Raw genomic sequence first — 11,284 nt, 5'->3', positions numbered from 1 at the left:
TAAAGTATTTTGAGAAAAATATGAGCCTGAATTTTTACGACGAGTCAGAGCAGCTCAATCTTCTCCGTGGAGAAGAAACTGACTGCGAGGCGTAGTGATGCAAGCAATCTGTTTGTTGTGCCTTACCTTCCGCAGGCTCTGGAGGGTTGCGCTGGACCGCAGCGCTCCCCGGGGATGCTGTGTGCAAACACGGCCTTCTCGTTCTTGCCTGCTGCCTGGTAAGCGAGGAGCAATGTTATTTCCCACAGGGTGGTGCTGCCGCTGCATCGCCTGCCGTGGCGGCGACACGGGGAAAGGGCCGAGCTTGAGCTTCGCCAAGTGGACGAAACAAAACACGCATTTTGCAGTGTCCAAGTCCAGTGGGCAAAACCAGAAGCACACGGAAGCTGAACGGCTCTCAGTTCACACCCGAGCACGAACCCATCACCGGAGCCTACGCTAGCGGTGCAGGGAAAAAAGGAGTGAAGACAGCCCTTCAGGAAGTATACATCCATGAATCAAAAGCACCTTCTAAATTATGTAGAAAACTCTACTGGAACACACCAGAATAGTCACTTAGAAGAAGGTATTATTTATTGAGGCAATCCCGACTAAGGGCTTTGTTGTGCTGACCATCAAGTACTGTTACAACTTAACTTAAACAAGCTCTTCCTTCTCACATAAATTTGTAACACTTTAGAAAGCAAACAAGGAATTGTTGCGGCAATATAAAATATATTCACCATATAGTAACGCAGCCAACCTTTGTTTTTCTGGAGATAAATCATCATCCAAACTGGCAGAAATGTTTCAGGCTCAAAGCTTTATCTTTTTTTCTGAAAACAGGGTTGTTTTTCAACAGAAGGTACTTCACTTTTCCAATGCTGTTTTCACACAATTTCTCAAGGTACAATTTATTAAATGTTCCAAAGCTGATCTGATAAAAATTATCACTAGAACGCAAGCAATTTCAATAGAATGATGATTTCCCCATTTCAAACCTCATGGAACAGAAACAGATGGGATAACTTCAGCAGTTGTAAGCAGTTTCACTTACACTGTATTCCTGTTCACTGCACAGAATAGAGTATTATCCCTGACAGGATTCATCTGAGGTAGGACCCATCTGTTTCTCAACAGATGTTACCCCAGCCAAGTCAGACCATGCTGTCCCAGAAAGCCAGACAGGCTCAGTGGTGCAGCGCTCCGCCCAAGCTCGTATCCATCAGTGCTCAACAGGGCTGTTGGAAATATGCAGTGTTAGCTGGCAAAATTGTTCACAGCTGGCCCAGGTATCTGCCTACTGCTGCACCGTGCCAGGTCAGGAAACATCCTCTGTGGAGAACTGCCTGGATATTATAATATCTGAAAAAAAGCCATTGTGGATACCATAAATAATTTTTTTTTTAAATGCTATAATCCACAGGCTTCCATAATGCAGTGCCTGAAACATTTCACAAGGCAGGATGAAGATGAACTGTTCAGTTTGGGTTGTGTGGACTAGGGAGTAGAAGTTTGGCGTGAGGCTTTGCAAACCTGGGTTGTATTCCCATTTCTTCCACTTGCAGGTCATTTCTTCTTATGCTTCCTTCCTTCTGTTTCTGAGCTGGGGAGATTCATGACAGAGCTGATATTTCAGAGTGTGTTTTATGCACAGAAAGCATTATTCTGTATATAAGATTTTGTCCATTGGCTTAATTCAGAGCAGAAACAGTGTTAGAAAACCCTGAAATAATTACATAATTTTCTACAAAAGGTCTGTGTATAAACCCAGTTGAATGTTTCTGCGAATTAGATATTTAAAACAAGAAATACTGCCTCAATTAGAAGTTAAAAATGAAACAGAAAAGCCTATGAAAAAATATCTTGAAATAAAAAAAAAAAATGCTAATACTGTAATTACACAGTATTGTTTACTAGGATAAAAATGCATATAGTATTAAGCCAACAGATTTTTATAATATGCAGTTCTGGCACAAACGACTGCTGTCATGTCATGATGTGGTAAAAAAAGTAATTAATTTTTTCTAAAGTAAATGACAGCGGTCACTTATAACTTGTTGAAATAGCTTATCTTCTTTGTAGACCACATATTCCCTACTTTTTGATATAAACTTTTGCATTAAGATCTAAAACAATATCTTCATCACTACTAATTAATAAAGCCGCCTTTTTTTTTTTCCTCCCAAATGTGCATATTTTTCCTAACTCATTAAGAAATTCTCATGGATAATTTTTGTCTTTTTTTATGAAAGTATGTTAAAATCAAAATTAGGGCCCAGCGCTCAATTGCCACGCAGAGGTGAAAAAAAGGTTATGTCATTAGTTCTAAGCAGTTTTTGCACTCCCATCTCTTAATCTGTGGTCTGTGCACCTAAGTCATGCTACTGGCTCTGACCACACTTCTGAAGCAGGACAGCATGAAATGCTTTGTTTGAGCACAGACAACGGAACTAAAACAATTTTAATGTTATATTTGAAATATGCATGAATAACAGAACTATATGATACACATACTATTCATATATATAAAAAAATACATTATACCACTATGGCTGTACTCTTGATCTAAATCAAATTTGTGAACATCAGTCTATTTTGCTTTCACTTCTGAGGCACAGACTGGAACAGGACACCATAAGCAACCACTGAATACACCGCGGGTGATTAACAAAACTACTAGTTCAGCATTGGTAAAAATTATTTGGACTCTGATCAATTTGCTAATGAACAGAATGCAGCTCTATGCAGCATCAAAACACAGAAGTGATTTGCATTGCAGAATGTGAAGTTCCTCCACTGCTGACAACAGTTTCACTCTGGAAATGTAGAAACATCCCATTATTTATTAAATCATCACATCAGTAATTTACCCCATGAACTACATAGAGGCTATAGCTCCCGTGAAGCAGCCAGCTGTAGTATATTCCTCACACAAGTAGCAGGAAACCATCAGCAAATTCCAGCTGTTGTGTTCCGGCCATCCAGGATAAGTGACCTGATCAGCCCTTCAGTTTGCACAAACGAGTAACTTGCACCGCCTGAAGATAGAGCTCCTGGGTCCAAGAAGAGACAGACTTGCCACTGGAAAATGCAGAAACAACTTTGTCTTTACTAATAGCCTGTGGAGAGGGCAGTCTGTCAGTCATCTGCTTGCACGGACTCTAAATTTCTTCAACAGCTGCTGATTTTACAGGAGGAAGAGGCTCTGTGTTTGAAAAAACACAAGCCTCTCCTCTGGTCTCCTGCACTGCCTTTAGGCTTCTTCCAACTAATGCAGCTAAAGCAGGTTTGTCTATCAGCATGCCTAGTCCCCCGGCACAAATTTACTCCTCTTCAGATAGTAAAGCAGCCACAGCACCTCTTCCACCCTCCCAACAAGTATCAGCTGGAGGATCGTATCTGGAATGTTAATGTTTAGAAATTCAAGCTTTAAAGATATCCAGGGAAAAAAACAGCAACCACCTCAAAATTTTGCTGTGGAGAGCTTGGCAAAGTAGGTCTAAAACCATATTTGAAGTTAAATTGCAACCTACGTACAAAATTCAGGCACAATGTAAAAATTAAAGCTGCTTCAGAGATACTTTCATCATAAATCAGAGTTTCAAGCCAGATTTTCTAAAGAAATGGCTTTGCCATTTGAAACAGTTATTTGCAGAGTTTAATGCAGACTGATAAATGTGGAGGTTTTTTGGTGGTGTGTGTGATTAGTCCATTGAAACATAATAGACCAGAACACCGAAAAGCTTATTTCATGAATACTATTTTTGAAATAATTTAAACTTTATTGTTCACAGTTTTGGTGACTGATTACTTTATAGATTTCTTTTATTATAGCCAATTATAATCTTTGAGATTACCTGTGGAGTCAACATATTGCATTTCAAATAAATTTGTGAACATTTGTATCTATGAGCTCTCTTTATTTTCAGTCTAGCTTTCTTCTATTACTGCATTAACTTGGTATTACTGTTGTTGTATGTAGATTTTAGCCATCTAAAACATGACAGAAAAATCTAATTGAGAGGTGCCTTGTTTCACAGGAGTAGTATCTTCAACAGCTTTAACACTACAGAGCCACCTCCGTCTCAGTCACAGCTGTGCAGTGCTGATCCTGACGGCGCTTGTCATCTGTTGCTGTAGCTGTTTGTATCTGCGGCCAAAAATTCAACATTCTTTTGGTCTAATTCTGCTGTGACAGAATAAGCTATTGCTCCATTTGTCCAGATGTGCTGTTTGGTGCCAGTATCATTGGTGAGCGACCGCAAATGCGCTCTTTTGATTTTCTTTGCTAGTCTTGCAAAGCACAATAACATTGAACTAAATATCATAGAAAATCCACACAGGAGGAATGATGCAGTATAGCTGCCAGTTGTGTCCACAAGCCAACCTGTAGGAAAACAAATCATGGGCTTTTAAAGGCTCACCAAAATTCTGATAATTTACAAATTTACAAAGAATTTGCAAAGATTTTTATGGGCTTTTGTTTAGAGATCAAACCCATGAGAAAAGGCACAGCAGTCATCACCACAATACTAAATAAATATCTTTCAACTGCATGGAATTAGACATGTTTTAGAGAGCCCTGGAATTAAATATTGCGTGCATGAGATCCTCACACAGAAACATCTAGTGAGCTACACCCTAGGCTCATGCATCACTTAAAATAATTCCATTTTGCAATACTTTTTGCTATGGAAAATTAAATTAAAAGCTTCAGAAGCAGAGATTAACTGGGAATTGATGTGAACAGCAGACAAAATATGCAAGACATATCTATACATAGCTGTTTGAAAAAAGATCTCTGTCCTTCCACAATATTCAAAACTGTGTCAAGTTCTTTCTAAAGAATAATAGGGGTACAGCTTTCATCCTTACTTCACTGTAATGGAACCGATGGGGAAAATGATGGTTCGATATCACAGTGACAAGCCTGTGACCAAACAGTAGTAAAGTTGACTCACCCACCTGTTCAAAGCAGTCTAGAGATGAAAAGATCAAGTCCTCCACACAAAAAACCCCAACCCCACAACCTTGGAATGAGATCCTCTTTAGGTTACATTTTCAAAATTGTGTAATTTCACAGTGAAATCTTTTGTTCCTTCTACTTGCACAATTACTGAACTACGTGAAGTGGTGATGTAACAGCTCTTAGAAGCCCCATTCCATACTGTTTTGCTTTTTTAAATTTCAACTCACTCTCCATGTAGAAATCATCCCATCAAGACAGGGCTTAAGTGGGATCTAAAGTCTTATGAAGGTCTAGGTGTGTTATTTCTCTGCCCAGGGGCTACCTCCACATTTAGTGTGCATTTGCTGTTCTTCCTCTCCTTTTACATCACACCAACAGGTAAATATAAAGTAGTGATAAGATTATAGTAAAGTCATTTGTGAACTGACCTGCAACAGGCGGGCTCACTAGATATGGTATGGCGTGCAGAAAATACACGACACCCAGTGCAGATGATAAGGAAGAAGTTCCCACTACATCTGCTGTCACAACAGGGATCAGCGTTACATAGGCTCCATCGAAGTAGCCAAAGGTAAATGAGAAAGGCACAAGCAAGTGGAAGTTTTGGAGAACTGGCAGGAAAAGACAACAGAGGCCATCCATTCCCACAGCAAAGAGGTAGCAAAAGTGCCGATGCTTCTTCAGACACCTGCAAATTTCAAAACACAAAAGAAAAAGATTATGACTGGACACAGCATCTCAGTTTCTACACCCTGGCATGCAGCACTTCAGTCTCTCTTTCATATAGCTCAGATTTGAGTCCATTTTCTTACACAGTCTTCAAGATTAAAAGCTCAACACTGACAAGCCCAGGTAGAGAAAGCTGTCCACCTACAGCTGCAGAAACATCTGGTAAGCAGCAGCCCATGCTGCCTGCCGTGTTCTTCGGGCTGCCCCTAGTGAGGGGAGCTGCTCCGCTGCCAGGATTTTGCAGCCCTTTGAGGTTTCAATGTTCGAAGCAGTATTCCATCAGGCTTTACCTCCCAGCTCAGTAAGGTGCTCCCAGTACTATGCAAAAAATATCACAGTATACCTCTTTTAGCTGTCATCCTTCACATCAGCACATAAACACTGGAGTTAGCATGAGCTAAGTGAGATGGCAATTCCCTTTCTCCCTGCCCCACAAAACCAATGATTGATTTTTCCCACAAACGCAATACACACAAAGAATGTGTCCTCTAGAATCAAAATCCACCTTAATTTAGCCAGTCTCTACTGATGTTACAGATGCTGCACACAGATGTTTGGAGTGAGCCGAGTTAGCAAAGCATGGTGAGTTCTTATATACTGGATAATATATAAGAAATACAGGTCAGTTCTTCTGAGTTTATGCCTGACAGTGTTGGGCCAGACCCTTGACCCTTTTCCATTACTTCTGTGTCTCCCCAGCAGCACAAAAGAGACGGAAACGTGGAAGAAGCGGAGTGAGATCCTCTAGGAAATAGGTACAGAGGATCACGCTCAACATACCATTACATTTCCACTGTCAAATGCAAGACCTTTGCACAAATGCATCATTTCTTCAGGGAAAAAAGAAATTAAACCAGCAGAATTGAACAAACTCAGAAGAGACAAAAACATTAAATAGTAAGCATTTCTGAAAGTTAGAATGTGGCTTGGGTTTTTTGAAAAGCTACACATCCTACAGAAAAAGTCCATAATGTTAACTTCTATGTGTTACACCTCACTTGCATCCAGCCTCCCACCAGCTAAGGCTTACACTTGCTTAGCTGTAAGTCATTACCTTCTGTCTGTTAGCCATCCAAAGGTGATATTACCGATGATGTCTATGACACCAAGTATGGACATGAGGAAGGCGGCCTGGTGATGACTCACTCCAACGCTCAAAGCATAAGGCACTAGGTAGACAAAAAGAGGGCTACAGCCATACGCCATAAATAAAATCGACACTGCCAGCACCATGAAGTCTGGCATCAGTAAAAAGTCATATTCCTTCCATGAACAGTAGCATAAACATTCATGAGACCACACTTTGATTAAAGGTGAACAGATGGACATTCGCTTTAAGTCTCGTTTCTGTGCTTTGGGGACATAATCTTGTTCAAGAAACTCAGGAGCAGTTTTATGGTCCTCCTTAAGAGCAATAGGCCGCATCAAGGCACCACAGACACAGAGGTTTAAAACAAAACCTCCCAGGATGAGTAAAGCTCCACGCCAGGAAAACTGCTCGATTAAGAGCTGGACCACAGGGGCCAGGATGAAGGTACCGATTCCACTTCCTGACATGGCTATTCCATATGCCAACGCTTTTCTTTTGTTGAAATATTTGCCCACCATCGCGATGGCTGGAGAATAACAGAGTGCAAACCCAAGTCCTAGAAGAGAAAGCACAGTGCAGATGGGTTAATACTAAGCACGACATATGGAACACATTAAACCACATAACCTGCTTTCATTGACACAAATGAACAGGAAGCTGCTTCTGATTCTGTATCACACAGCCCAGTCACAGTGTGAAGAGAAACCAGGATGACTCCTTTCTTCCACTGTCAGGGTCACTGACTTGACAAACCTAACGGATCATCATTAATCCACCATAACAAGGCTCAGGGAGAAGTAATGGGGTTCACTTAAGAACAAGAACAAGGACGATCAATAAACACCAGAGAAATTGTGTGTCAGCCTCTCCTGGATGCAAGATGAGGTCTTGCCCCAGGGTTTGCACAGATGCTGGCACTGGGCACACTGTCCTGATGAGGCACCACTTTGTGTTCCAGTCTGTTGCAAACCTGAACATTAATTTTCAGGCCTCTGAAACACAGTACAAAGAGTCTGTCTCTGTTACTAATATTCTACAATAAACCTTTTTTAGTCAGCTAAACAAACTCCATGCAGCAGCTGCTTGGAGTCCTGACCATTTTAAATCCCCGTCTACAAGTAAAGAGGGGGAAAAAGCCTCAGAAAACAAAGCCGTGTCCAATTTAGTAAACAAATAAGATCCATCTCTTGGACTGGGAAAAAGACTGTGGTCTCTGCTGCAGAACCAGAAAGCAGATTTTAATCATCAAATGCTTGCCGTAACACTAAAACATGTATTTCTGAATCAGCTGCAGAAATGAGTTCCTGACTAGGGTTTTGGAGCAGGTCCTACATTGAGGGTAAAATGGTCCCCACTGCCTTTGACACAACTTGCCAAAAGAGGAGATAATCACCCGGCGCGTAACCAGCTTGCCATGTCCTCCTCAAAGGCCGCACTGTGTGGGGCGGGCACTAAGCCTGCCAGGACGGGATAAGTGGCTTAGAGGGACTCCGGGTGGCGGGTGCCCACTCTGGCACCCCTCAGGCGGTGAGGGCAGGAGCAGGGCAGAGAGCTGGGGTTGGACCTGTGTGGGCAGCAGAGCCAGAGGATCACCCCTGAGCTAGACACCGTCGCTTGAGAGCTGTGAAAATCATACTGTCTTTGACGTACACACCATTTATTTTTTAGTGAGTTGGCAGGGGGGAAATAGGTCCCCAAAAAGCCAATACATGCCCTGTGAAAAGTAGAAATGCAAAGTTTGGGGCTGAAAACATTTTCATACCTCTTAGAAGGAACTCTGCTGCTTATTGCCACTCCCCCATCTCACCTCTGCTTCACTCTTCAGGGTTTCAAGTCCTGCAGCTTTTGTCGATTCAGGCATTCACCAGCTATGGTCCCACCTCCTCCCTGGGTTGGGGCACCACCTCTACCCTTTACCAACAGTTCACCTCTCCATCAATCAGTCCCCACAGACTAGAAATTCACTGCTTGTAGAATTGGCTCTTTACAAGTCCACGTACAAGGTGCAACTGCTTTTCCACCTCAGTATTCACAGCAGTTCTCACTAAGGAAGCCTCAGTGGCATTAGCATGGTATGTGGCACAATCCCTCGAGTTACAAGGAGGCTTTTTATTCGTTATGAACACATTTGTCAAAGATTAACATTGTAATACAGGAATGACATGCGCTACAGTAAGTATTTTTTTTCTTTTAAACAAACAAGCTGTTGGCAGCATGTGAACTGCAGTAATTCCACCAACTTGTTACTAAACAGCAGGGGACCAAGTACAAGGGCTTATATCGCCTTGGCTACCAGGTCAGTATTAATGAGGAAGGAATGTCAGTGTGACCATGGGCACCTCTCAAGTTCCTCTGTGCACAGCAAACACTGGGAGATAGGACAGAGCAAAGATTATTTTTTAGCACCATACCTGAACACAAATGGAGGAGCTGCTACAGCAACACTACCAACCAGCAATTTGTTTGCTTTTCAAATGGAATGTAATGCAGACAAAAATAAGGTGCACAGGTGAGGTACCAGGTATTCACCCAGTGCCCCTCTGCCACTTACTCTTTTGTTTTGATTTAAACTTTTTTTTAATATGCAAATACTTTGGTGCAGTCTAGAACTCCTACCATAACAAACTCCTCCCAAATCACAGGCAAAAAAGGAAACATTTTTGTGTACCACCTGCAACAGCAGTCCTTCCTGACCTCCCATAATTTCAGAACTTTATCCATAGTCCCCTCTGTAACAGCAGTTAAAGAGTTGATTTTCCAGCGTGCTGCATTTGGGCTGCATGAGACTCACTGAGTTCTGAAGCCCTCACAGGGGGAGCCAAAGCCTCTCTTTTACAGTGAACAGAACAGGTCTGAGCATCTCCATTCATCAGTGCGGTGACAATATGACATGGAGAAGAGATCATCCCTCTCGAAAGGGAGGACTGTCATTTTTGACATTCCCATGTTGTTTTCCTGGCAGGAACAAAGGGGCTGAATGCCTCCTACCTGTAAGGACTCCTAATGATAAGTAGAGATGTTCCAGGCTGGTGGCGAATGAACTCAAAATTAGTCCAGTAGATGCAAGCAGCCCTCCTAGAATGATACCAACTTGGCAGGATACATGATTACTGATTAAACTCCCAAGCGGGGCTTCAAGGAAACAAATAAAGCTGGTAGTTAATGGCAGGTACTCACACACAGTTCATTGCAATGGTCATCAAGGAAAAGGAAGCAGTAGGCAAGCAGGAGAAAACGGTGATCACAGATACACAGAGTCGTCTTCCAAGATCTCCCCATCACAATGGTGCGAGCACCAAAAACTTCTAAAACTCATTTTCCTGAAAGTCAGGATAAAACTGAAATTTACAGTAGCTTTCCAAGCAGCCATTTTAGTAGATCAAAGTCATCATGGGACACAGCTACTCTGCAGTTTTGGGGGTCAAGAGAGGCCACAGTGACAGCCCACTCTGTTCATTACTTCATGCTTAGAACACTGAGACCTTCCCCCACCTGGAATTTGCACTTCAGCCCTCAGTAACTTCAGGCATCCTTCCTCGCTCCTCCCTGGCCTTGTGGGTTCTGCGTCAGACCTAAACAGGAGAAGTCTCATCTTTTGGACCATCTCCAGGGCTGCTACCCCTCTCCTGCACTTCTCCAATGTTGATGGCTCCCAGATCACTCAGCCTATACCATGGGGTGTCATCACCAGCCCTCTCCCTCTCCGCTACCTGCAATGCCAGGGCAAGGTTATCCTTATTTCTCTTTTTTCCCAAGATATAACCTGGCTGACACAGGAGAGTCTCATTCCAGCTGTGTCCCTGTGCCTTCATAGCAATGCTCACAGATTAACCCTCTTCCACATGATTAGGGCATGAATTTTCACGTAGCTGTACAGTTTTAAAGTAAACCTGTGAGAAATTCGGTACAACTGCTGCATTGATGCATGACATTTTTAGTAACACTGCATTTTCTTTTAAGGGAAAATACTATTTGTAAACATACAAGTTTGCTGAAAGGAGGATAACTGTGACTTGATCTGAAGGCAAGATGTACATACTGTGCTAAATCTCAAATATGATTCCAATCAAAAGGCAAAAGAAATAAGTGCTCAGTTAGTAGCTCTCAAACACAACTTGTCCCACTAGACCTCAACAAAAGTACATTTCTGAAAACTTAGATCATTTGACAAAACAAAGTTCTGCTTCTTTTCTGTAGTATGAAGACACTCCCTTCCTGCACAACTATGCTGGGAGAAGCAGCTTGGATATACCATACCCCAGAGAGCCCACAGTATCTATCTTTCCCAGCTGACTCCACCAACTTGTGAACACGCTAAAACCAGATGGAGCTGAAGGAAAAGCAGCCACATTAGTCTTAAAAGGGCAATACACACCACAGAGCATCGTAGCACAGTCGACGATGGAGTGGATCCAAGCCGTTCTGGCATAATCCTGCCCAAAGTATGCCTGGAACTCCACAAAAAAAATGGAGATGCACCTAGGAAAGAAAACATGAGCACCAATCTATCGAAC

At 42.3% G+C, this 11,284-nt stretch overlaps 1 protein-coding gene across 8 annotated transcripts in view; it reads right to left on the bottom strand.

The window, feature by feature from the left end:
* Window positions 1–555: 555 nt before the first annotated feature.
* The window catches only part of SLC16A12 (solute carrier family 16 member 12), a 38,162-nt gene continuing 27,433 nt past the window's right edge, over window positions 556–11,284 (bottom strand). For 7 of the 8 annotated variants that reach the window (XM_030030197.2, XM_030030194.2, XM_030030198.2 and 4 more), the window contains 5 exons: window positions 11,146–11,249; window positions 9,759–9,902; window positions 6,735–7,326; window positions 5,380–5,639; window positions 556–4,369 (listed from right to left, as the gene is read on the bottom strand). In XM_030030197.2, the coding sequence (XP_029886057.1) occupies window positions 4,107–4,369; window positions 5,380–5,639; window positions 6,735–7,326; window positions 9,759–9,902; window positions 11,146–11,249 (1,363 nt within the window). In that variant the 3' untranslated portion in view covers window positions 556–4,106. The remainder of the gene's footprint in view (window positions 4,370–5,379; window positions 5,640–6,734; window positions 7,327–9,758; window positions 9,903–11,145; window positions 11,250–11,284) is intronic. The other variant, XM_041127284.1, reaches the window with a different exon arrangement.

This window comes from Aquila chrysaetos, chromosome 11 (genome assembly GCF_900496995.4).
Source record: "Aquila chrysaetos chrysaetos chromosome 11, bAquChr1.4, whole genome shotgun sequence".
Lineage (NCBI taxonomy): Eukaryota > Metazoa > Chordata > Aves > Accipitriformes > Accipitridae > Aquila > Aquila chrysaetos.
Note: the sequence above shows the minus strand (reverse complement) of the source record. Positions and strands in the feature narration are given on the sequence as shown.